This window comes from Pomacea canaliculata, linkage group LG14 (genome assembly GCF_003073045.1).
Source record: "Pomacea canaliculata isolate SZHN2017 linkage group LG14, ASM307304v1, whole genome shotgun sequence".
NCBI classification, from domain to species: domain Eukaryota; kingdom Metazoa; phylum Mollusca; class Gastropoda; order Architaenioglossa; family Ampullariidae; genus Pomacea; species Pomacea canaliculata.
The window spans coordinates 5398764-5424470 of NC_037603.1; the positions used below are offsets into that span (position 1 = coordinate 5398764).

At 45.0% G+C, this 25707-nt stretch overlaps 2 protein-coding genes across 2 annotated transcripts in view; one reads left to right on the plus strand and one right to left on the minus strand.

Moving 5' to 3' along the window:
* The first annotated feature begins 249 nt into the window (after window positions 1–249).
* On the plus strand, window positions 250–7480 carry LOC112555712 (leukocyte elastase inhibitor-like). The gene is given in 6 exon segments (XM_025224212.1): window positions 250–287; window positions 616–669; window positions 1892–2431; window positions 2433–2795; window positions 3685–3849; window positions 5960–7480. Coding segments are annotated over 4 exon segments (1230 nt in total). The 5' UTR covers window positions 250–287; window positions 616–669; window positions 1892–1942; the 3' UTR covers window positions 6173–7480.
* A 2275-nt stretch (window positions 7481–9755) lies between these two features.
* The window catches only part of LOC112555387 (26S proteasome non-ATPase regulatory subunit 1-like), a 169596-nt gene continuing 153644 nt past the window's right edge, over window positions 9756–25707 (minus strand). Inside the window, 7 exon segments of the mRNA XM_025223757.1 lie at window positions 9756–10166; window positions 10414–10489; window positions 10651–10911; window positions 11529–11702; window positions 11861–12030; window positions 17847–17949; window positions 20458–20574. Of these exon segments, the coding sequence (XP_025079542.1) occupies window positions 10096–10166; window positions 10414–10489; window positions 10651–10911; window positions 11529–11702; window positions 11861–12030; window positions 17847–17949; window positions 20458–20574 (972 nt within the window). The 3' untranslated portion in view covers window positions 9756–10095.

Here is a 25707-nt window from a genome sequence, read left to right on the forward strand (position 1 = left end):
TAGTGTCTCAACTCTCAAGATACCTTTTTGAAGACAGACACGTAGGCCTCTCAGACCAGAAGATTACGACTGTACATTGCTTACGGCTCTAGCATAAGAAAGGTGTTAAATCCTGTAGATTCCAACATAAAAGTGTGTGGAAAATTACTTTTTTTAAAAAAAATTACAGGTGCTTCACGCGGAGCTACTCCCGATGACTTTGCAACAAGTTTTCGGGAGTTGTCTCCCTTGAACGACGTCTATGACAAGACCCGGAAAAGATATTTGTTTATGTTACTGCGCTTCAGGTGAGATATGACATTATTTAAGAAAAAAAAATTCATTTAATAGTTCATTTATCATTTCAAGGAAATTTTATTGTCTGAGGTTATAGAGTATTCTCTACTTATGAGTAAACTAGAAGCAAGCAAACTAAATACCAGGAACGCAAAACTCGATCTTACATCCTTTCTAATCGAATTCAGAGAATCAGTGTAAACAGCCTAATGCCTGATCCCTCTAGAAGTAGGTTTAAGCGTTCTGAGAGGCTTTTTCTTATGACATCTTCTGTTCTTTATCTATATTAATGATCTCACAATCCTCATAACCAACCCTGTGATCTCGAGATGTTTGCAGACGACATCGCAATACACGCACATCACTGACTGAGCACTTGCATCCTTTCTACAGGTAAGTGCAAATAATCTTCAGATGTGGACAGAATTAAATCAAATGCCACTCATCATCAAGAAAAGAGGTCATGCTTCTAACAACTTGACAGAAAAGATAATTATATCCATCTCATTTCCAAATATCCATATCCGCACCCTCGATCGTAATGGAAGTGCAGTCACAAATGTTTACTCTTATATGACGTGTTACTATGGACAGCTTGTCATGGTCTCCGAACATCTCTGCCACAAACAAAAATCATTTGCAAGAAATCTTACCATCTGCCTAGAATCAAACATTTCTAGATCCTCATACCAGAAAGCTTTTCTATATAGCATATATATTTAATCAACCCATGACTACGCCTTTACACTCCGGGATTCCTTTTGTAAGTGTCCAAAGGAGAGCAGCTAATGCGGCTTTACTAGAACCGAAAATACGTTTTAATGACTGGTGGCTTTGATCACTACTAAAATTCAATAAAAGCATTTTCATAAATACTTTTTAAAAAAAGGCACACTTCTCTAAACCCATTCTAAGAATTGACCCTGTATCGTGCTGCAAGCTCTCAGCCGACCAACACAAGAAACTGTCGATTTGATGACAACAGTGTTTATTCAACTAAAAGACAATATGGCTACTCGCCAACCTTTACGTCAATAATACTGAACATAAAGCCCAGGATGTCCCCCACGGGATAACTCTTATCATTACAGACCCATTTAAAATTGAAATACTCAGAATTCTTTATCTGTAGCAGACGAACTCTCTAAATTGCTTCCAACTAAAATTACTGAAGTACCCATACCACAGCATACGATCATTCACTAAGGCCTCTTATAGTCAACAATTGGTAAGCTTAATTAGCACTAGGACATGCTTACAAGATTTCAAATAAAAAAAAAAATGTGAGATACTTTTTGATTTCAGAAGCCCCTGTCAATATGTATTAATAACTACCAGTTTTGTACATATATTCCCCTCAACTCTCTGTTAATGTCATATCTTAATTTTTACTTTATATTAGTAACTTAGCTTTTTCTTCCCCTGTACAGACTAAGGGCTGGATAAATTAAAGCATGCTTTGCATATTCTACTACCCTTATAAATACAGAATTTTATTGTCACTGTTACTTTGTTTATCTCACTAACAATGATCAGGTGATAACAGTCACATTTTCCAAATTTTCAGTGATTCTTGACTGCTTTACTTTAGAAAAAACTCTTCTTTTATTTTCAGCCAGTACTTTATTTGCAAGAGATTCTACTGATATTTCTGTGCCTACTTGTCATGGCAACTGGAGGCTTAAAAGATGCACCAGAGGTGATAACAGTCTCTGATGCCAATACACAGTTTGGTTTGGAGCTTTTTGGTAAATGTGGAGCAGACAGAAAAGATGAAAATCTCTTTCTGGCACCATTTAGTATCAGCACAGCACTGGCAATGACACAGCTGGGTGCAGGTGGGGCCACTGCTGCAGAGATGGCAAAGGCCTTAAAATGGCCTTCACAAGACAGGCCGCTGAAGGGTTTTGGCAGCTATTTGTCTCTTATGTCATCAGCTGCTGAGGCACGTAAGGGAAATAGCTATATATTATCTGGGGCACAACGTATTTTTGTCAGACAGTCTCTGACACTGAAGCAGCAGTTTAATTCAGATGCCCAGCAGTACTTTGGCGCAGATGCCAAGACAGCAGACTTCCAATCAAATGCTGAGACAGAACGTAAGAACATCAACACATGGGTATCAGAGAAGACCCAGGGCAAAATCAAGGATTTGACTGCCTGCTGGCTCACTTGACTCACTCACAGCCATGGTGCTAGTTCAGGCCACGTACTTCAAAGGATTTTGGCTGGACAAGTTTGACCCTAGGAGGACAGTGAAAAGTTACTTCAAAGGAACTAAAGGTAAAGTGGAAGTGGACATGATGAGTCAACAAGCAAAATTTCCTTATGCTCAATGTGAATGGTTGTCATGCTCTGCTATTGAACTACCATATGCCAGAGGAGATGGGTCTGATCGCTATGACCTCAGCATGCTCATTCTGTTGCCTGATGAGGATGATGGCTTGGCAGCTCTGGAGGCAAGCTTGACAGCAAGTGATCTTGCGAAGCTGAGGAGCTCAATGACAACAAGTGGCAAAGTAAGTAGCCAGCTTTCCAGTCCCTTTAACAATCTTTGGCAAGTGTAAACAAAGAAATAAAATAAACATAAAATTTAGGCCTACTCTGGACTTTATGAAAATTTTATAATAAAATCTCCCACAACCAAACCAGACATAAACTTAAGTCATGATACTAACAGCTGACAGAAGTATTGAGATAAAAGGAGTTTTTTTTAAAAAATATTATTTATGATAGCAGCTAAACTGAATTATTTTAAGCTGAAGTAGTGTTTGCTGTTTATATTAATATAATAATGATAATGCATATTTTGTAAAGCACAAGTTTCCATCATAAAGATGCTTATATATATAAGCAAAAAAATCAGATTACCCACCAAAAGGGACATAATGGAAAAGAAAGAAAGGTGGATACAATGAAACAGAAGAAAAGAGTATAGTACTATTAGGTGAGTTGAGAGTTGAGCTGATCAATCAACACTGTCCAACCACATTTCTCTGCAGTATAGAAAGATCTGATAGCAGAAGTTTTATTGAAAGTTATTGATCAATATCATGGTTATAAATTAAACTGTTTTGTAGAATGAAAAGTTTCACGAAATGCAGCATATAGATAAACCCTTTTTTTTTTCAATTTTATTTTTACATTTAAACACTTAATGTCATAAAGATTAGATTACCTAATGACAGTCATGGATGCTGCCAATAAAGCTGGTTCAGTTCCAGGAATAAACAAATGGGATTTTTAGCATTGACCTGTTTTTGTTGCTCAGCCTGATGGATAGATTTCCTTACTGCCTTTGCTTGTTTCATGCAGTCTAAGAAAATATGTATTTGTATGCCTGTGTATTTGCATGTATGCACATCTATTGGTGCTGATGTTGCTTACGATATGCTTTTGAACATTTAGGTAAACTTGAAGTTACCACGCTTTTCCATGGAAAGCAGTTTGAAATTGAAGGAGGTGTTAATCAGTCTGGGTATGGTGAGTGCATTTTCTGAGAAACATGCTGACTTCACAGGCTTGGTGGAGCAGCTAAGTGAAGACCTGTACCTTTCAGAAGTCTATCATAAGGTACAGAACCTTTGACAATACTTATTATATATGTGTGTGTGTGTTTGCTTTTAAGATGCTGCACTCTTTTATTTCGTTCTTTATGCTTACATGTGTTACAGTGGTATTGCTTTATTTAACTTTGAAATCATTGTTTTAGGGCCTAAATGTTTTTGCTGATCAACACCTGGACGTTTTTTAGCCAATGACTATCTACTGTTTTGGGCAAGAACTGCATTCTAAATTAGAATAAATTATCTTTAAAGCTGCTTACAATCATAATTTTTCAGTCATAGTGTTGCAGTGTAATCTTTATCATTCGTCCTTTCACATCAATTGCTAAGGTGTGGCGTTGCCAGCATCCTGGAGATTAATACATTTGGAGGGTTCTGATGCTGAGAGACCTAAAGGTCTAACTGCTGTTTTCACTTCATTGATATTTCCAGATGTGTTGTGGTGTGCTATGTACACAGTGACATCTTTTTTTTTAATAGATTTTAAAAGTTTTCCCCATGTACCTTTATTATTTGTTTTCTGATTGAAATGCGATGGATCATAAAAATACCGTTGCCAGGTTTTCCACTAAAGAAGGGTCAAAAGCTACTGCAGCAGCAGGCATTGCTGTTAACCGACTAAGAAAGTCTGATGATCCTCATTTTGTGGCTCCTGTCATGTTCCTCATTATTGATATCAGAGCCAACATTGGGTCTATGATTCACACAGTACTATTTCATTCAGTAACATGCTCACTGTTTTAGCTATCCCTTTTTTCTAAGCTGTTATTTTCACATAACTTTTGTGTTGGATATGAAGAAATCACTACAGGGCTTCCTCCAGCCTTTCTCTGTAAGGCAGATTTTTGGCAGGGTGGTCCCTTGCTCAGAGATCCCCTCACAGGAATATCTTAAAGCTGAGACAGATGCAGTGAACACTCAGATTAGGTGAATGCATCGTCTTTAATTCTTTAGGAACTTATGACCTATGCCAATAACACAACGTGGGGCATATTTGTATGATATCAGATTTATTTTTTATCTCTCTCTCTCGCACATGTATACACAATGCAACCAATTATATTGTGAAAGTAAGAACAAATAGGGTATACTGACTTAAGGAAGGTAAGCTCTCTTTGTACAGATTTTATAAACAAATCTTGCATGTAAATCTGTAACTCATGATGTGAAGATTTTGGGACAATGAGTATAAGTGACTGTATTATAGGCATGGCATGTGGAAGGCCTCACTCAGGAGCAGATGGAAGGCAGCAAACATCAGTAAGAAGATCAAGCTGAGAATCTTCCAGTCAACTGTGATCAGCACCCTCCTTTAAAGATCCGAATCATGGAAGATGACCAAATCCATCTGTAAAAGACTTGACGTCTTTCAAAACAGATGCCTCAGGCGCCTACTTAACATCTTTTGGCCAAATACCCTCACCAACAAAAACTCCACTGACGAGCTGAAACCTGAGTCCATCACCACGCAGGTTCGACGAAGGCGTTGGCGATGGATTGGACATGTGCTCCGCCAGCAGACAGCAGACAGCAGACCTCTCTAGAGTCGCCCTGCGATGGACTCCAGATGGCCGAAGAAAACGAGGCCGTCCAAAGGAAACTTGGAGGCGAACAGTGGAAAGGGAGATGAAAGGAAAGGGCTGGACATGGGGTCACCTGGAGCGGGTTTCAGCTGATCGACATAAGTGGCGGACTCTGGTCGAAGCCTTATGTGCAACCTGATGCACGAAAAGGACAAGAAGAAAAGAAGAATGTGGAAGGCAGATTACAGACCTCGTCTTCCAGTACCTTTACTCCCCATTTCTACTGAACATATACTGAGTAGGCTAGTTCTCCAGGTGCAGACCCAAGAAGACCTCAAACCAAAGTCCTTCTACTCCATAACTTTGCTCTCACCATGTTCTGTAGATCCTGTAAATCAAAGGGAAGACAAAATTGTTTGACTTCTTTCTCTATTTTCTGTGTAGGTGGGTGGGCAACACATGCATCTCTAAGCTCAAAATGCGCAATGTCATTTGCACTAAAGGAAATGTTTGAACCAGGAAATGCATTGTAATGTCAGATCGTTTGCGTGAAGTATAAATGTATGCATGAGGGAACATTCTGTTCATTTTCAGGCTTTTGTGGAAGTAAATGAAGAAGGATCAGAAGCCGCTGCAGCAACAGGAGCTGCTATAAAAAAGCGCAGCATGTGTATTAGTCGTAATCTTTTTGTGGTTGATCATCCATTTCTCATCTTTATCATCGACCGAAGAGCTGACATTGTTCTGTTCATGGGCCGCCTAGTTAATCCTGCTCATTCTGAAAGGGCTGGGAATCAGGAACTGTGAATGTGTGAATAAAAACATTCATATTCATGCTTAAACAGAAAAATTATCACATCTTTATTCAATTCATATCATTGTGAAAGATAACTCTGCGCAACTGTTTAATCCTGACCTGACACCTGGAATCAAGGCCATCATCATTAACTGTGATTAGTTTGTTCTTTTATTTCCTCCATTTAAGTACATTTTATGTGCACTGAAAACTGATGGGTGCCCACTAGTGCTCTCACCTTTTGCATCACCAGTTGATTTTGTAATTACATTGTAGTTTTGTAGATAGCTGCTTTTTTTTTTATTGCAGTTAGTTTTTTCAAGGGTGTGGGCAGTGGCAGGAGAGGCTGGTAAAGGAGGATTAAGAGAATGTTCTCTTGACTTTGTGATAAATTCAGTCTGAAGAGTTATTTTCTGTTATAGAATTAATATCCAGATTATCTGTATATATATATATATCAGAAGTAAGTGTTTGTGTTTTATATATATATAGTTATACAATATGTAAATTTAAATTTCATTGCAAGTGTTCTCTAATATGGGGTTTACCATCTTCATGCAATATCTCTTTTTTGAAGCACTGTTTTAGTTTGCTCGTAGGAGTAGAGATAGTGGTTTAAGAACTTGAGGCTGATGGGTGTAATTCACCGGAGTGTATCATTTATTTTTCCATTTAGGCCATGGTAGAGGTCAATGAGGAGGGGTCAGAGGCTGCTGCAGCAACTGCAGCTGTCCCAAGTGCACCAACTTGTATTTTACCTAAGATCATTCCTTTTGTTGTTGACCATCCATTCCTCTTCATTACCACTGATAATAGAGCAGGATTTGTTTTGTTCATGGGACACTTGACTAATCCCTCATGTGCACCTGGTAGACTGTAAAGAACTATAAATGAAAATAAATACAAAAAGATTTTATTTCTTGACAACTTTGTCAATAAATGTAGATGGGGAAACTGTCATTTTAATTTTCACTATTTCTTTTTTCTGACAAGAAATATGTTGTAATTTACATGCAGGTTATTTTTGCATCTTACTGATTGTTCATTAAAAAATAAAATGTGAAATATTTCAGATAATAGAGATCTATGGGTTTCATGTTAAGGTATTTTAAATTATATTTTCACAATATACATTTTAGATCTCTTTATCCTGTTTAGTTTCATAGTATACTTACATATTCATAAATATTATTTATTTTTATCATTTATATATTTATTTCCTATCACATCTACATTATTATTGTTATTATTTGTTACAAGTGATAATAGAGATAGCTTTTCTGAAGAAAATGACGACCTGAACCATAGGTCAAAGGTTACTTTTTTCCTTCTTCTCTTATGGTTGTATGTGTATGTATGCATGTGTTTAAATGCTCCAGTGAGCAAGAAAAAAAAAGCAACAAAAGCAATGGAAAATACCACACAAGACATACCTTTGAGTGATAGGCTTCATTTTGTGATTTCAAGTTACTGTGTGCTGTGTTAATGTTTCCATGGAGAAGCACATTAAGTTTGTAGACATTGACCTTGCACAAAAAAATCCCAGTATCAGTCTATGTAAGTGCTGAATGTAGTTTTGCATCCCATACTGGTCCAGGGTTATAGAGAATAACATTTCCTTTGTTCGCTTGGGGGGAAAGTCCGCTGTCTATCGCCCGGTATAAAGAAGACGCTTTGGCATTCTCATGTTTTTAATTTTGTTTGTTTTTTTTTGAAGACCGACCGACCTCATGGAGAACATGGAGAGCTTGTATTTCTCCATCATCGCGGTCTGGGACTCGCTGTGGCGGGATGCACTTTGGTTCCTGTTGATTAGGTGTCTCCCAAGCCAAACGAGCTTTGCAGGTTGTCTCTGTTGCCTCTTAAACTAAGTATATTGTATGTTGCAGTAACATTTAGCGTGGAATTTGAAACTTTCTCGCGACAAGTATCCTCAAGTCCTTATTTTCCTGCCTGGCCTGATCTTCATCACACTGGCAGGAAGATTTGTTTTGATTATGGTTAGTCAAGGGCTGCGCTTGGTCAGTGATGTTTATTTTCTCCGTTCTTAGATGTTACTGATGACTTCAGATGAAAGAATAGCACACACAAGAAATTGCAAAGTGTCTATTTTATTTCAAACATTGCAAATCGTTTAAACAAGCAAAACTCGATACCAAAATGTCCAGTTAAAACACAGCACAACCGTGGACATGTTTTAATTTGACAATGAGAGAGAGGGAGAAGTGACGGAAGGAGAAACAAAATGAGAGGAAAGTAGTGCGGTCGACAGTCTCAGAGGATTGGAGTGGGAGGAGGATGAGAGATTGGAAGAAAGCAAGTGCCTAGGGGTTGGCTCCATAACAATTTTTATCTCGCATCACTCACACCACACGAAACGTCGTGGCCCCGTGGCCGGACATGTCTAACCGCCAGCCTAGGGAGGTCCGTTCACCTTTCTCTTTTTTTAGTCTCATTCTTCGATTTTCCTCTCCTCTTGATCTGTGTATATACCACTCATCTAAATTGTATTTTTTTCTTTGTCTGCATCAGACCGTTTCCACCTCCACATCCATTCCCACCTCCTTTATCTCCATGCAGTTCACAGGTGAAAAGGTCACAGTCGATGTAGTCTGCTTTATCATCTCCTGATGCTAGCTTATCTACGACGATGTGAGCTCTGGACAAGAAGTAGTTCCCAACATAACTTGGTCTGCTTTTATGACAGATAAATAATAACAACTACAAACTGTAGAACTGTGGCTCGTAAACATCTTAATCTGCGACTAGATGCCCCACTCCTGCGTTTGACATTTTGACTGTTGTTGAATGGATTTCGCGCTCTTGCATGAATGCAGTAGATATCTATCTCATGTTATACATCTATATATATACATCGTGGAAGATTATATCAGTGTTTTGACAATTCGTAGAGCACCAGACTAGAACGATATATGAAAGTGTCTGGGTTAGCGACATGAAGGATGATAAGCAACTGAAAGTAATGTATCCGTGGATTTGCACTGTTTCCCTTCTGCCGGTTGTGAACTCACTATTTTTTTTCAAAAAGACATTCTGCGGGCAACCCTAAGAGCAGCAAAGAAACAAAAAACTTGTACGAATTACTGATTTTCAAATAGATTGTGCAAACTGGAAGCAACTTTTGGCTACATAACTTGTATCCCACATGACATTTTTACATCCGTCTATGTGTTTTGTAAACCGCCATGAGCTCGCCCATAGGGTCGGGATACGATGATATACAAGTTCACTTTATTATTAGTAGCAGTACAAACATTTTTCTATTTCGCTGAATTAACGCAGTATAAACAAACTTGATTCAAATGAATGATAGATAATTGACAACAAGCACAACTAGAACATAAGTCAACCCAGGCGAAGCCGCGTACGTAATGGAAAACCTACCACAAAAATACAGGTAGCTGTGTAGTTCGTCAACATCAACGTAAACAATTTTACTGTTTTATATATTTTGTGGTGGAGAGAAAGTTTTGCTGCTGCTGGCATGAGTTAGTGTGAAGTAACCTGAAGTCTAGGGATCTCTCAAGGTGGGCTCGTAAGCACACACACACACGCTCGACACGGACACCAGCATAAGACAGTTGGGTTTATTTCACATCACCTAGGAATTATTACAATACGTGAAAAATGAGATAAAAGACTATCACGGACTCCTCGGAGCAGACACTGATGTCGCCAAACAAGTTGAACAGTCCGACATTCCGCAACGGAAGTCGGCAACACCCGAGAAACTGAAGCAAAGTTTGTAACAAAGTTTTTATCTTGACAACCTCCTTCCCACCTCTTTCTTTTGAGAAAAAGCCACAACGACTCAGTCACACAGCTGGTAAATGGTGTGAGGTGGGGTGGGGTGTTGACGGGGTGTGACGAAGACGTGACACAGTGGTTGGACTGGCTGCAGACATCTGTAAGTCTAGTCCTCCATCCACTCAAATGGTTCTGGTGGTTCCGGCTCCTCTTCTTCCTCCACTCTGGGCCCGCCGGCTGGAGAAAAAAAAAAAAAATACCGCCGTCATGCACAAACTGCTTTCCTCTGGATAAGCGACGCTTTAATTTAAAAGTGTTGGTGAACGACTTCTTTCATAGACTTCTCATCACAGGGCATTGAATGTGGTGTTATACTATGAAGTCTCTATAGTAAACTAATAATTTAGGCCGATAGAACCCGTGCTAGCAGACCCGAGAGTTTTGTGCCGCTACAGGATCTAGACAACAAGAGGCGATTACTAACCTTGTACAAACTCCACCAGGTCTTCGTCTTCCTGAGGCTTGCTGTTCTTGAGCATGATGATACCACCGTGACTGAGCTGTGAGGCGACACAAGAAGAGATGTTAGTGGTTAGAGCGCTGGCGTCCAAACTGAGAGCGCGTTGGTTCAGCATCCGATTAACGCAGTAAACTTCCCCAACCTCGACCCATCTAGTCATGCCCCACACTTCCATCCAACCCTCTTTGAAACACAGCTCACCTCTTTGACGGGGGTGTACTTGCACCCGTCGCTAGGCGACAGCACGCGCAGCTGGTTCTTCATGACGCGCGCCGGGTTGTTGAGCAGCTCGCTGAGGGGCTCGGGTTCCTTCTCCTCCTCGACGGCGGCGGCTTCGTGGCGCTCGTCCTTGCCGGCAGTGGCACTGGTGCTGGAGGTGGAGAGAGAGGTGCTGGTGCTGGTGCTCGTGCTGACCTCCATGGCCGCCGCCTTCTTCTCCTGGCCCTCGTCTTTCTTCTCGTCCTGCAGGGGCAGTCGTGTCACAGAGTTAGGCACGCAAGAATTGCATCAAGCACACTCGTCTCCCACACTCAGGTCATGTAAAATACACTAACATCAGTCGAGCGTGTCTTCTTGTAAATGTGTAAAACTGGGACAAGATCAAACCACATCTACATCACCGACACTTTTGTCCAGCTTCTGTGCTAGAACAAATCTGCTAACCTCTCTCTCTCTCTCACTACTACAGTTGATTATGTGTATAAAAACAGACTGAATTTCAGATGGTTACGACATCAAACACCCCCAAGTCCTAACCCACCCTAACTGCATGCTGTTGTAACAGCGCTAAGATTTAAGACCTAAAGGCGATTTCGGACTGTGTGAGGTGGAGATGGAAATCTGGAGACGATTATTGGGGAAGGGTTAAAAAGAAATGGGGCAAAATATAGGCAGCTAATGAGGAAGCTCCACTGCCATGATGCCATAGTCTGCTCTTCAAACATCTCAGCCAAGAGGAGCAACTCCTGTCACAGGTTGCGGCGTCAGTCCTGGGTTTCCTCCCTTTGACGGCAGGTTGGCCAACGCGCGTCTCTGCAGCGACCGGCTCTGCGAAAATGCCCGCCTCCCCTGCAACTCACCACTTCCATCTTCTCCTCTTTCTTCTTCTCCGCCTCCTTGCGGCGGTGCTTGGCGGTGATGGACAGGACGGCTGTCTCTACCTTCTCCTTGGCCAGGTTCTTCTTCTCTTCCAGCGGCGGCGGGTACGCAAACATAGACGGACGGGCGTTGGACTTGAACTGCACTTTTGGCATCTGATCGGACACGTACACAGAAAAGTTATCGCTGAATCAATCATTGTAAGAGGTCAGATAAACTAAAGTTACTGCCACGTGACAGTCTTCCCATCGTTATTATCGTCAAACATTTTTCCAACATCCACACACCACCTGCTAAACTTCCCGCCACTCACCTTAAGGTCACAGTTCAAGCCGACCAGGCAGCTGGGCGTGAAAGCCAGAGACAGGAAGTGCGTCAGAGGGTACCAGAACCAATACTGGCAGAACACCAGCAGTCCCACCACGGCGCCCATGTTGGTATGGCCGGTGCGCGACTGCAAGGAGATGGTGCAATTGCGGCCGCCTGCAAGAAATCACGCAACTCAATCTTATTGCTGCCTCCATTTCTCACAAAAGCGCAGGAACAGACGGTAATGGCGAAATTATCAAAGAGTTACGTCCACTTTACCTCAAGTTCAGCGTCACTCGGTGATCAAACATGGCTGACTTAACGATGTGCTCACCCGCGAATACGGGTTTCTGCGTGGGAAAATGAAACTGTGTAGGGCGAAGAAAGGAGAATATTCTCCCTCGTGTTGTATTACTTATTGCTTTGCCTGAGAACGCGACACGCGGCGAGCCTGGCAACCTGCTGGGATTCCGAGCTACAAAAATATCATTATTGTCACCGCCTGGGTGGTGCAGTGATAAACGGGTGGCCAAATAAGCTATTTCCGTCATAGTGATCCCCTGTCTCGTCTTTCGTTCCCTCACTCCACCACGTTGCAGGGTCAGGCTGCGGAGATGTCATATCTAATTTCCATATATTCAAAACAAAAATGCACCCGTACAGTTTTAAACGTGCTGAAAAAGAGACACAAACGCTTTACCCATAAGCAGAGAAAGAAAATAAATGGAGGAGAGGAATAAGAGGATGATTGCAAGGATAATAATGGCGATGAAGATAAGGACACTGATAGCAGTAAGCAGTTTCTGCTGCACACAGAATGTTGCTGCCAACAACAGGGCGCAGTGACCACAACTGCTGGAAACAAGTCAAGAAATGGGATGCACGTGGATAGATCAAGCGGCGATTACATCAGTCGCCTGCAACGGTCAGGGCGTGACGTAGACTGCTCCGACCAGACGCGCGGCGGCGCTGACTTCTTCCAACGATAAACGGACGCAGGAAAGAAACCAACAGTGAGATCACAAGTGGAAACACCAAAGGTTTGGGGTGGGGAAGTTGGGGTGGGGTGGGAGGCAAAGGAAGCTCCCTGGAACTTTCTGCAGACAGCCCCTCCATCGGCCGCTTCAAGATTCCGTTGCAGCAACTTGAAAAGGGCCTGGGGCCGCCGTAATGTACTTTTAAAACTTTGCCAATTCCTCGCCCCTCGCTTTGCCGCCGGACCGACCGCCCAGAAAATCCTGTCTGGAGCTGTCAGGGAGAAAGCTTACAAAGCTTCCTGTCGGACGTCACCCGCCATCTTCCCCTTTCCCCAAAACACCCCTCCTCCCCTTCCTTGACCAGCCACACCGGCAATCCGCAGACACGTCCAGATGACCTCTGACCCCAGTCGGCGCGGCGACCCTCCCCAGGCTTAGCGGCACGGTCAGCGTGACTACTCTGTGGTGCAGGAGAGCATCTCGCAGGCTGGAAGACAAGACAAGAGTGAGGTGCAGCCCCACCGCCAACATCTGCAAGGAGGACGGGCCGGTCGGATGGTCAACGCTTTGAACTGGACTGGCGCTAGTCTTACTTCTACACTGCACAAACAATATTTTGATCACTAATAATCACCCAAACCTCCCACCTCACCCGCTCCGCCACCAGATCTCTCCCTGGAAAGTGAAAGTGAGGAACAAAGCAAATGAATGAAGAAAGGACAAAGTGGAGAAAAAGACTGTTAAACAAAGGAGTAGGTGAGAGGACAGAGAGAGAGAAGGGAGGAGGGTTGGCGAACATTCAAAGAAAGACACACTGACAAACACACACACTGACAAACACAAGGCGCTAGAGGCGCACCTTTTCCAAACATCCGCAGGACAGTCATGTGACAAGAGAGAAGACTAAATGGACAAGTGCCAGCAACACAAGTCACATTTGTCATCGTCCTTGTCGACTAAACTCAGACGAAGCACAGCCTCCATGGACCTTTTCACGCGCGACATCCATCCTCCAACACTCCAGGCCTCGTGAGAACGAGAGCTTTACAAAGAAAGTCACATCGCACAGACATGGCCGCCTACTGTTCCTTACAAATGATGATAGATATAACATGGCGGCCAGGCCCTCTCTTTCTTTTTTCTTTTCAAATGATAAAAAACTTATTTAATAATGGATGCTATTCATGGAGCATACAGTAAGGGTGTCAGCTTTTGCTAACATTTGTTTACACATGATAGTAGGCTTGCAGAGAGTAAACAAATAATCTAAATATAGTCTGATTTCATGTTTCCTCTAAGAACTTCCCTGAGAAACATTTGCTTCGTCACACCAACGCACTCCACCCTCACTTTTAAGTATTTTGGTGAATTTCTTTAAAATGACAGAATTCACCGCATGCTATGTGAAGTCACGCACGATAGACATTTCTCAATTCAAGGTAGAAGTAAAAGAAGATTGTGAAGATAATTCAAAATCATAAGTACAGGAAGTGTGAGAGGCAATATACACACACTATCCAACGGTATACACAGGGTCAACACAAATTATACAGGGTGGAGACACATTCAGGGTATGTACCAATGTGCAATATATGAGCGAAGTTATAGGAGTTGCCAAAAAAAAGTAGGAAATGTGTAGGTGATTAGTATAAGTACAAGACAAAGAAAAAAGCTCCGCTGGCATCAGGTTACCAATTACCAAGCCGTGCCACACAAACACCTTGGGAACGATGCGAAAATCCATTATCAGTCTAGCGATTTTTTTTTTCAAATCTCCGCTAATCGTAAATGTGGTGTGAACCTGAAATCCGTTTTTACGGACCTGTTTGTATAAAAGACCAGTGCTCATGTTCTGGCAGCCATCAAGGCCAGCCTCTGAGGCCTCGCTCTGGTTTCATGATGGCTCTGGCGTGAAGAAAGTCCGTTAGAAGAGGGAGAGAGGGTGACGCCGGTGACGTTTCTTGTCAACGTCAACTGCCACCCGTGCACGTCCTTCAACATCTCTCTCTCATCCCCGACTATCTCCACAGTCCTCCAGTGGCCAAAAGACCGTTCTTTCTATTTGGTGCAAACTTTCTAGTTTTCTGTTTAAATTCTTGAAACCGCTTATTGCACTCTTCATCAACAAGCTCATGACGTCACGGTGAAGTTGCCAAAGTCCACCCTGAGCGATTGGCTGGTCATCTGCATCCCTTCCTCTCCTCTACCATCTATGCAATAATCGGCAAAAGGGGGAGAAGGGAATATCATTCATTTCAACTTCTCTGTCTTGGAACAGGGAGGACTGGGGATGGAGCTTTCTTGCAGCATTAACCTTCGTCTCTCCACCCCACCTACCCGCCCACCCCCATCACAGCTCCTTCAAAGGTTTGCCGAGCTTTGTGTGTTGTCCTCCACTGTCTACACCGATAGCCAGGGCAAAATGCAATAAACTCTTGACGAACAAGCTTTGCGCTTTTTGCAGAGGTCCGCGGGTACTGGCAATAAACCTTACCCCGTCATGGCTCCGATACCGTTTATAAAGCAGCCGGTTGCAAAACTTGACTCCTTCTCTCTCCTCCCATCCCTCCTTTGCTTTATGTGCCGGACTTGCTTGAAAGAAGAAGCAAAACTTTTTAACAAGTCGTGTGGGTTCTCCTCCTCCACCCGTTATCTTCAAAGTCCAGACTGTGTCCTGCAATGTTCAAAAGCCGTTAAACTCGAGTTCAAACTAAACATCTTCACGGCCTCCCAGGCCCAACACCGCCCTCGCGACCCCGAGAACCGATTCCACTGCAAAACGTCGGTGTTTATGATTTCACAAACAACACCTGCTTCCGTAAATAAACTTGTCTCCTCGACAGCATCGTCAGTCTGGCTGACCCCCACTGAACCTGACGAGACCAGCAAACCTGTCGCTTAGATCTTCTACTCGCCGGTAATGGTTCCGTGGCCGAGACCGGCAGCCAGTGCGCGAGGCTGTAAACATTTCCCTTTCATACAGTTCAAACGACCAGTTGCTTTCTTCGTCTGTCGCCCGTGTCTGCTTTTATGGTGTGTGTACGGGCTCCAACCTCCTTCACTAACGGATTATGTTCCCTCACAACCTGATTGCAACAGAAGGGAGGTGGCGGGTGGGCGGCGGGTAGTAAATAGACGTGGGAGAAAAGAGAAGGGAGTTGGAGGGGTCAGGTTATTATGAAGTGTGCTTATATAACATCGTGGTTGTCCATTCCAAACGCACATGTGTGTGTGTGAGAGAGAGAAATATGGAAGTCTTAACTTTCCCACAATGGTGTCAAGCCTGGGGATTACGACAATCTCAAAGGAGCAGTCATGTGATGGAAAGAGGTAAGAACGACAGTCAGGGGCACCACAAGCACTCAGCGCACATCCCCTTGCTCCTCCCTCCCATGGGAACGCGCTCCCCCGCGTGACTGGTGATGAACAAGCCAAACAACTAAGGGCGCAACAGTCTTCGGGGTCCGCGGCGTCGGGCGACTGGTGATGGACACATCAAACACTACGCTGCCACCAGGGGGCGCTAATGTCGGTGCAGCTCGGTGCTCAGGCTGCCAAGGGCCCACAGACTTTTTCTTCCTGACAGCCGAGTGTCAGGACCGAAGGTCAGGTGCATGTAAACACCAGGCCGCCATGGGGAAATAATGGCAGCGGGGGAGGGCAACGTTTAGTCTCGGTCTCGTCCATGTCCTCGGGAGGACAGGTCAAACGAGCCAACGCCACCGAGATGGAAGACCATTCCAGACGACGGGGGATCTGAGAACGTATCCTTACCTGCTTCTCTGATTTCTTTCCCTCCCGGAAGAGACGAACTGGTACATCTGGGGATTTACTCAAGCCTGTCTGGGCATCCATCCTGAGGAGGAGGGGCTGACAGAACAAGTCGTGCAGGTCGATGAAGTCAAGGAAAGTGTAGCATGTAGACTGGTTCACGAACAAGCATTCCCACCTCTTGTCCTTGTTCTTCCACATCTCACCCCTTCCCAGCTACTTCCTTCTCGTCCTGACGTCGGCAAACGATAGGAGCAGCAAGATTGATGTTCCTGACAGAATTTCCAGTTATCTCAATTGTGTGGTGGCGCTCACTGTCTGGCGGGATCGCCACCACCAGCAAGCTCCAGTGTTGTGGCCATCGTCACAGACTGGTGGAGATGATCAGCCATCTCTCAGCTGACCGCTGGAGTTTCTCAAACGACAGCTGCATTCCTTCAACTGATTGCTGTAATTCCTCACTGCAGCCTGTAGTTGGCAGATGTAGGCCCACAGGTTATTTACAGCAGGAAATGCCATGCAACCCCACTCCCTGGGACAAGTCTGCCGTCAGTGATGGAGAAGACGTACAAGTCAGACGGTTAGTCATGTGACCAGAGACCATGGTTCAACATGCGGACACCGGACGGTCAGCCAGCTGTTCTTAGTTGTCTGGTGCTCCAGCGACGGACACGTCAACCACCACCATTGACTGGACAGGTCATGATACCCATAACCACACGTAACAAACATGGGCTAACAATGATCAGACTGTTCAAACACGGGTGCTCAAAGGGCTTTATAACACAGGCTGACGAATGCGTGTCTTTATATTTTTGTCATCATATAATCTGCCACGGTCACACGTTCAACGATGACTGTGTGAGTGTGTGTGTAAAAAGCCTCACAGCCAGAGTGTGTTCCCTTAATTTTCCCATTCAGATTCACGTAGCAGCCAACGACGGCCTTCAAGCTCATCTCGTCTTACGGTCTTATGTCTATGTGAGGTCACAGGGACATAAATCTCAGGTCAGTAAATGACAAAAAAAAAAAAAAAAAAAAAACGAAATAAAACAAAATTCCTCCAAGAAAGAAGAAACAAAACAAAGGGTTCATGTAAGAGATATTTCTCAAACAGAAAGAACGAAAATGCTAGATTAAATTTACTGTAGAAAGAAAATTTGGACCAAAAAAACAGGTGATACTCGCTGGAGATGCGAGTGTGGCGAAATGTGGTCGTGCAGTTGAGCAACCGTCTCGTACCTGCATCGATGATACCCTGGGCCATGATGGCGCCGAACTTGGCCATCACGTCTTCATGCTTGTCGCTGATGACCTTGGCATACAGCTGGCGGAAGTGGGCCACCTGCAAAACACACAAACACACAAATATTTTAAGGGAGAAATATCAAACCAGGCAACTGTACATTTTCTCTCTCCACCTAACCCCACCGAATGTCACCGTTGACGTCATTCACATACCTAGCCACCCGTATTCGTCTCTCGGGCAGTGAACGCTAAGTCTCGTTTCTACCCTACTCCAACTCCATTTTTTTTTATTATATAGGGAGTGAAACGGGGTGGGGATTGGGTATGTCGCGACTTGCACGGGTTTCCCGCTCCTGTCAATGCGCTCTGTGCTCATCTCAAGAATGTAATCCACCATCACTCAATATCGTTTTCCTTGCTGCTCACATTATCTACGTTGTCACAGCAAACTGATGACAGCTGATGACACAAACACACAACAAGGCGAGCACGCGCACTGTCTTTCGTCAGGTGTGTCAACTGTGGTCATTCTCAACCTGCCAGTGAACACAGCTCCACAGATTGTCTTGCTTCCCATCGATTTCTATTCCAAAAAAATAAAAAAAAAAAAAAAAAAACCCCATCCTTGAATCTGAAAATTAAAGGAGTAAAACATTCTGCTGAATAACAAAAAATATATTTCGCCATCTCTCCCAGATTAAAAATGAAACCTACCAGAATGCGAAGATGACCAGGTGAGTCGCACTAACCGAGATCTGAAGGTCAGTTTCTGGCTCAAGAACTCAGTGAGCAAAAGATTGGTCCTTCTTTTTGCTCTTGATATGTTCGACTCCCCCCTCAAAAAAACAAAATAAAACAAAACTCCAAACAAACCCAAAACAAAACAAACAAACAAATAAATAAAAACGACAACAACAAACAAACAAAACACAAAAAACCAAACAATTAAACAAAAACCAACAAAACAACAAACGCGATACCAAGGACACGGGGGAGGAAGGGAGGGAGTCAGTAAAGAGAGAACTGAAGAGGCTTGACGGAGGGTCAGATGTCTGATGAGTTTCCTCCCGACAGATTGCTGCTGGTGTTGACAGTGCACGCCCCGCGCCGCTCGGCGACAAGAAGCAAGAAACTGTTGACCACGTGACCACACGTGCAATAAAGTCTGGAGCAAGAGGGATTACAGCGCCGCTAATGGAGCGGATTGTGGACAAAAGCTGAGGCTTGGGGCCACAGGAAACCCTAGTCCTCTGCTGGTGCGATGTGCGCATGCGTGAGCACATCTGTGTGAGAGCGTGTGTGAGCGTGTGTTGAGAAGAGAGAGAGAAGGGCTAATGCATAGGTGAACGAGTGTTCGTGCGGACAGAAGCGTAGACAATGTCCAGGACCACAGCGCTGGATGTTAAATGGAAGGCGGGGTGAGAGAACTGTTTCCAATCGGTTTCGTGCAAACAGCCAGGGATCGTCTGCTACCAACAGTGGATGGGAAGAAGAGAGAGAGACAGAGAATGGGGGGCATAATGTGAAGCAGCCACATTCCAGCACGCGATTTCCTCGGCCAAAGGGTCAAATCTCTCGGGCTAATGTCCTCGTAACAAATCGTCTCATCTTTTTTCCTAGTGTCCCGGCGAGAATGGTCTCATCTCCTTCTCCAATGTCCTGGCGACAAATGGTTTCCTCTTTTTTCTTCCTAATGTGCCCGAGGCAAATTGCGTCCCGTCCTGTAAATTCTCTGTAAACATGCTGCAGCTCCTAGTGGTGCCGTGCACCTCTCTTGCCGGCACGCGCATTCTGTTACAGTACTGACGTGCACGGCACGTGGGTAGAGGCGGCCATCCCCACAAAGTAGAGAAGCTAAGGAGGCAAGAACGCGACCATCGTTCACTGTCACCATGGAGCTTGTCCCCCTCCCGAGCATTTTCCTACGTCACTGTCTTGGTTATGACTGGCATGACAGCTGTGTACAGCTGCACGTGTTTCATGACGTATGTTTGCGGATTAGTACATTATTATTATTACATATTATCTGTGACCAGCATTACAAGTATGGCGCAATAAGACAACGATGCCACAAGACGTAGTGAGACTGATGACGCGTCACGTACTAAGACTATGATGACGCATGGCCTGATGCGACTGATGACTTGTCACGTACTAAGACTATGACGCCGCATGTCGCGTTAACAGACTGTCACGATGACGGAGTGGCTAGTCGGTCCCAGTGCGGCGCCCTTCCTGTCTTCACACGCTAAACACCGATCGCACGCTCACCCGACGGCTGCATCCACGTTCCCCGCAATGGGTCTGGACAAGCTAGGGGAGGCTACACGACCGCCTGGTGTGACAGGAGGGTCAACTAGATGCACGAGACAGCCAACCCACTGCTCCCGAAAAGGTCAGACGAGCTGGTCTTCAATTAAAATGTAGTCCACACGAAGGTAGTCGGACAAGTACATAAATCGTATCCGCTTCAAAGACTGCCAAACAGTTGTGGTCCCATGTCCGGAGTTTACACCTGGCACCAACAAAAAGCAGGTTGCATACAACACAAGCACACGCACATGATGCAGCACACGCAGTCAGCAGGGGAAGCGGGGATACGCACCTTGGGACAGATGACTTCGTTGTGCTGGATCAAAATGAGGGCGGAGGCAATGAGAGCGCCCTGTCGGACGTAGTTCACCGGGTCATTGGTCATCGGCTCCAGCAGACTGATTGCCTCCTGCGTGCACAGAAAAAAACACACAAACATATAAAACATTAGTTGGCAATTGTCCTCGTCCAACGTAGCATTTCTCTTTCCTCTCTTCGCTACATTCGCATTCACAGACCTTCAGACCATAAAGAATTAAAAAAGCTTAAAAATAATTTATCTAAAACTAAAAAGCAAACTTCCCACAGAACGGAAATTGTCTCAAGCGTGTTCCACAACGACCATACATCTACGACTTGCCTCCGCAGCTTTGCAACTCCACAATAAACGAGAACATTGCCCTACAATAGCAGCAGTAAACCAGGAATGCGATCCTCAGAAAGCAGGGGGATGAATAAGAGAAAGAAGAATGAAATCAAAATAAAAAAAAAAAAGGGAGGCGGGGAACCTCAACAGTTTAATCCCATAAAAATCTACAGCTTGCAAACAGCCCTGAGGATTCCGAACCCGCGCTTGTATCTCGGTGCAGAAGGGTCAAGCAGGCGATGTGCTGCTGGGGAGGAGGACGGTACAACCGTCGGGGTGGTAGTAGTGGTGGTGGTGGTGGTGGTAAGTGGAAGGAAGGAGCAGTCGGGTGCTCAAAGGCCACGGCATCAAATCAGAGTATCGAGCGCTACATCGTCTTGCTCGCTCCTTGCCGCAAGTTTGTGTTCGACCCACCCAATCACTGCCTTACACCTTCCCCCTCCTCCAACTCCTTATCGACCATCTCTCCTTTATTTTGTCGTGGCCAAAACTCGATGATCAATCCGATCGATCAGACGTCACGCATCAGTGAACACAAAAATGCACGTGCACACACACACACGCACGCACCACGAACTGAGTCTCACCAGACATCCAACAGAATTGAAAATAAAATCATGTGTCAAAAATCGTAATTTAGTAGTTTTTTTGAAACATTTTTTTTTCGTATTTTCCTGATTGTAAATGAACTTTAGAAATTTATGGTGCCGGATGGCGTGCAAGGTGCAGGATGAGATGCGTGTAAACATTTCAACGCCGACATCTTCTGTCAGTGTTCCTCTGACCCATGAGCATCCCAAGCTTTGTGGACAAAATTTATCATCTTCCGTCAGGTTGACAAGGGCAACCAGCTAGCATTCACTGCCCGGCAACCCCGTCCTCCGGTCAAACGTCCCCCGCTGACCTCCGTCTCGCGCGGTGTGTGTTTGTGTTTGTGTGCGTGCGCGCGTGCTAGCGAGGAAAAGGAGAGAGTTAACTGCGCCCACTTCCACTATTCACACCTGAGCGACCACGCCAAACCGCCCAACGATCGTAGCCTTCATTAGCCATGGGCTCCACTCCCCCCTCGCCCTCCACACACGCATGCACCCCCCGTGTGGAGGCAGCCAGGGGGACGGTGCCAGCCCGGCCAATCTGTTCCAGAGCAGTGCGCAAATGTAAAGGGGCCAGAAGGACAAATGGACGCAGTCTCTGGAAGCCACTTGTCCGGCTCGCCACGGGAGACAACTCTAACGCCGGGCGATTTGCAGCTGAAATGGGGGATTACTCCTGTCGATGGCTTTCTCGCCCAGACGCAAGGACCCACAGACTTGCATGATCTCTAGACTGAAGATTGCCGGAGTTGGGCGGCAGAGCTTGCACTACAGGCAACAAGAGCCAGGAGAATATTTTGTTTCCAGAGCCATGCCGGACATTTCTTGTCATTTTGTAGAAATGGCGAGTTCGTGCTGGGCAAACCCAAACACGAAAGATTGTAACAAGTCCTTTCATGTGTAAGTACGCGGTACTGATATGAGTTTTGATGTTTTTAGTATACTTTGTAACACTTCTTAGTAAATCCGTGTGAAGCACTTAGAACACATGCAGGTTACGTTTGAATTGAAGAAATGTAATAGACAAAATATATATCTTGAAATTCATGGCACCAGATTAAAGCAATATTGATATGATGATGCAATGTAATGCTAACATATGATGAAGACATTTCAGATAACTGAAAAAGTTGACAACATTGAGATAATGTTTATCACTCAGATTAGTATGATCTTAGTATTACAGATTTATAATGAAGATAAATATGAAACTTAAAAAAAATTACAGAATAAATCTATAATTTCATATTTGAGACTATTCTTGCTGTGTCTTCACGTGTGTGTGTGTGTGTGCGTGCGTTGGCAAGCATACGCAGCATCAAATCTCTCTATACATGCTAAATGCACTTTTAATCCCAACATACCCTTCACAAAAGTCAACATACACATCGAAAACATCATGACCATGTTCGTGTTCCAGCAGACTATATATACCGTTTTGAAGACTACAACATATTTTAAAATAATAAATAAATAAGACTTTCTATACCTCGTCACATTAACTGACAAATTACTTCTAAAAAGTCGATTTGAGACTAACACTAGGAATAGAGAGAACTAGACCGTGACCCCGGTGTTTACATCAATATATGGCAGCGCGTGTTGCCTGTACCGGAAGTCAGTAGACATTTACAATGGCGGCTGAGTGCGCTGTCTAAGTCTGTGACAAGAGTCGTAGTGACAAGACGCGCACAAGATGGCGGCACCGTCCACTCTCCCTCCTTCTTCTCCTCCTCCGCGTGTAACCACTTTAACCAAGCGCCTCCATCACATCCAGACAGCCATTCCCCCACCCTCCTCGCCGTCATTTGCAAGCCCCTCCCTACCCAACCCTCCCTGTTGTGTGCTACCTACATTTACGGCTCCTCACACGTATATCTACAAATGAAAGAGGAGAGAGTACAAGGGGGTAGGTGACGGAGAAGTGGGAGGGATCATGACCGAGTGTTCCAGCAAGACATCGGCCTTTGTCCACCCCACGCGCACACAACGACGCATCCACTACAGACACAGACGGCTTGGGCTCGCAATCCTAGCTTTTAGCCTCCACATCTTCCCCTCCCTCAATGAAAGTTTAATGCCATGGTTCACACTCGGTTTCCCTAACTGACCGCATCCCTCTGGCGGTATTGCCAGTGCAGGGCCTGGCCCGCTGGTCAGCAACGAGCATCAGCAAGTAGTCGGTCCACTCCACGGACGGTGGCTCTCGTATCCGCTGTGCAAGGTCTGACATGCAGGACGCCACAGACTCGTTGGTTCTCACGCATTCTCAGAGTTTGGCCACTGGAGTGCCGAGAAGAGCCGTGATCTTGTACTGCCTCGGGAAGCCAAGATGTAGACAAGATAAGAGATGCAGACTAAACACGAAGGTGAAAAACGTGGAAATACAGAAAGTCACAGAGTCACTGTTTCATTACCATGGTGTCGGTCATGAATGCCAGTATTAGCAATTAAAAATAAAAACGGCAAAGGTCAACGGACACCATGTCGCAAGTGTCTCCATGACGTCGCTGTTTTCGCACACGTTTCAACGGTCCGCGACACGAACGTCACGAGGAGGCCAAAAAGGCAGCGTGACATCACAGAGCAAACTCACGACACGTGGTCTGCTTTGATGTGGTTCTCTCCTCCCCTCCCCTCATCGTCCACCGCCAACAACAAATCCACACCACCCCGTACACCAGCTTCATGTCTAGCGATAGCAGACATCTCTCGCCAGCATCCTCAACCGTGTGGAATGCGATCTGCGGCGGCTATGGCTCGGCTTTGAACGGTCAACAAACACGGCGTTGGGGGCGCGCTCCGTCTCGACGCCCAGCAACAGCTGGTCTGTTTGATTGTCTCCTCCACTCGCATCATTTGTTTTCGCACACTGCCGAAGGCTTCCGTTAATGTTTGTTGTGAAATAACGTGCTCTGACGTCATCACTGATGACGCCCCCGTTAAGGTCGGCCTCGGCTGGAACGAATGTCTGGGACACACACAGGAGCAGAGCAGGAATTTATAATATTTAAAAATGTATTAATTGCATTAACCTCACTAGTGAAAAGAAAACAAGTTGACTTAATTATCATTCTGGATGTTAGATCTTCAGATATCAGAAGACCAATATTTGGCAAACGATGTTTAGGAGGAAACAGGGCTTGAGTGCGGAAAAGACCTCGGCCCCATCACAGACACACCACCATCGTCGATGTCCCTGGCAAGGAGGGGCATATCGCTGCTGAACGTCACAACGAGGCCAAGGGGGCCAGGCTTCCAGACCCCCAGAACTAGGCCGAGGAGGCCGAGGTCCCGAGACGAGATCGTGTTGGGATCAAATCCTGGGCGTCGTACACTACCCCACCCTCACGATCCAAGACTGACGGATATACCCTCTCTAGATCAGCCTCCATCTTTCTTTCCAGCTACCCTCCTCCCTCATATATATATATACACACATACACCACATCTTCCCCCAGCCTTTCCGTGCCAGCGGGTAGGGTGTTTGCATCCCAGCATCGCTAAACTGTTATTAACCAGAGGCGACCCCCGAAGATGAATACATATTAACTTGTCATCGATTATGTGTCGGCCACATTTCACCAGACGCTGCGGCTGCCGGGCTTGTGGCGAGAAGTAAACTGCCGGCAGCTGACCGCCCTGTGGGTGGGTCACAGCCCTTGAGAAACTTGGGCAGTTGACAGCACCGCAGTCGGGGGGCGGGGCGCCGACGGCAGGGAGGGGGAAGAGGAGAATTAAGAGTGACTTGATTGGAGGTCACGCAAGCTTGCGATGTTGTTCGCTATATTTGAGAGAAAACAAACTTTTGAGTGTCGGGAACATGGCTATCTTTGCTCTCGCAATACAGCTTCAGCTTCATCATCATGTACAGCGCCTTACCCTGGTGTGTGAACAGCTCAGAAGGTGATGTGACGTCAAAAAAGGTGACGACAAAATAAGGTGAGGAAAAAGTAAGATGACGACATAATAAGGTGACGAAAAAGTAAGATGACGTCATAAGGTGACGAAAAAGTAAGATGACGACAAGAGGGAGAAGAAAAGGCAAAGATGGCGACGGAACTGGAAGACATGAACAGATGACCACGTGCCACCTCTGTTCCGTGCATACAGTTCACACACACTACACAGCCCATGGAACAAATCTCCCCGCCATTCTGTAGGGCCCCCCACCAGGGATTCTGACTCTGGGATCTCGGGAGGAAAGGGGTGAGTAGGAAAGTTGAAAAGGAAAAAAAAAAGTTGAGAGTACTTGGTTAAAAGGTTCGAGATTCATGAAGCTCATGTTTCCAGAGCTGCTGCT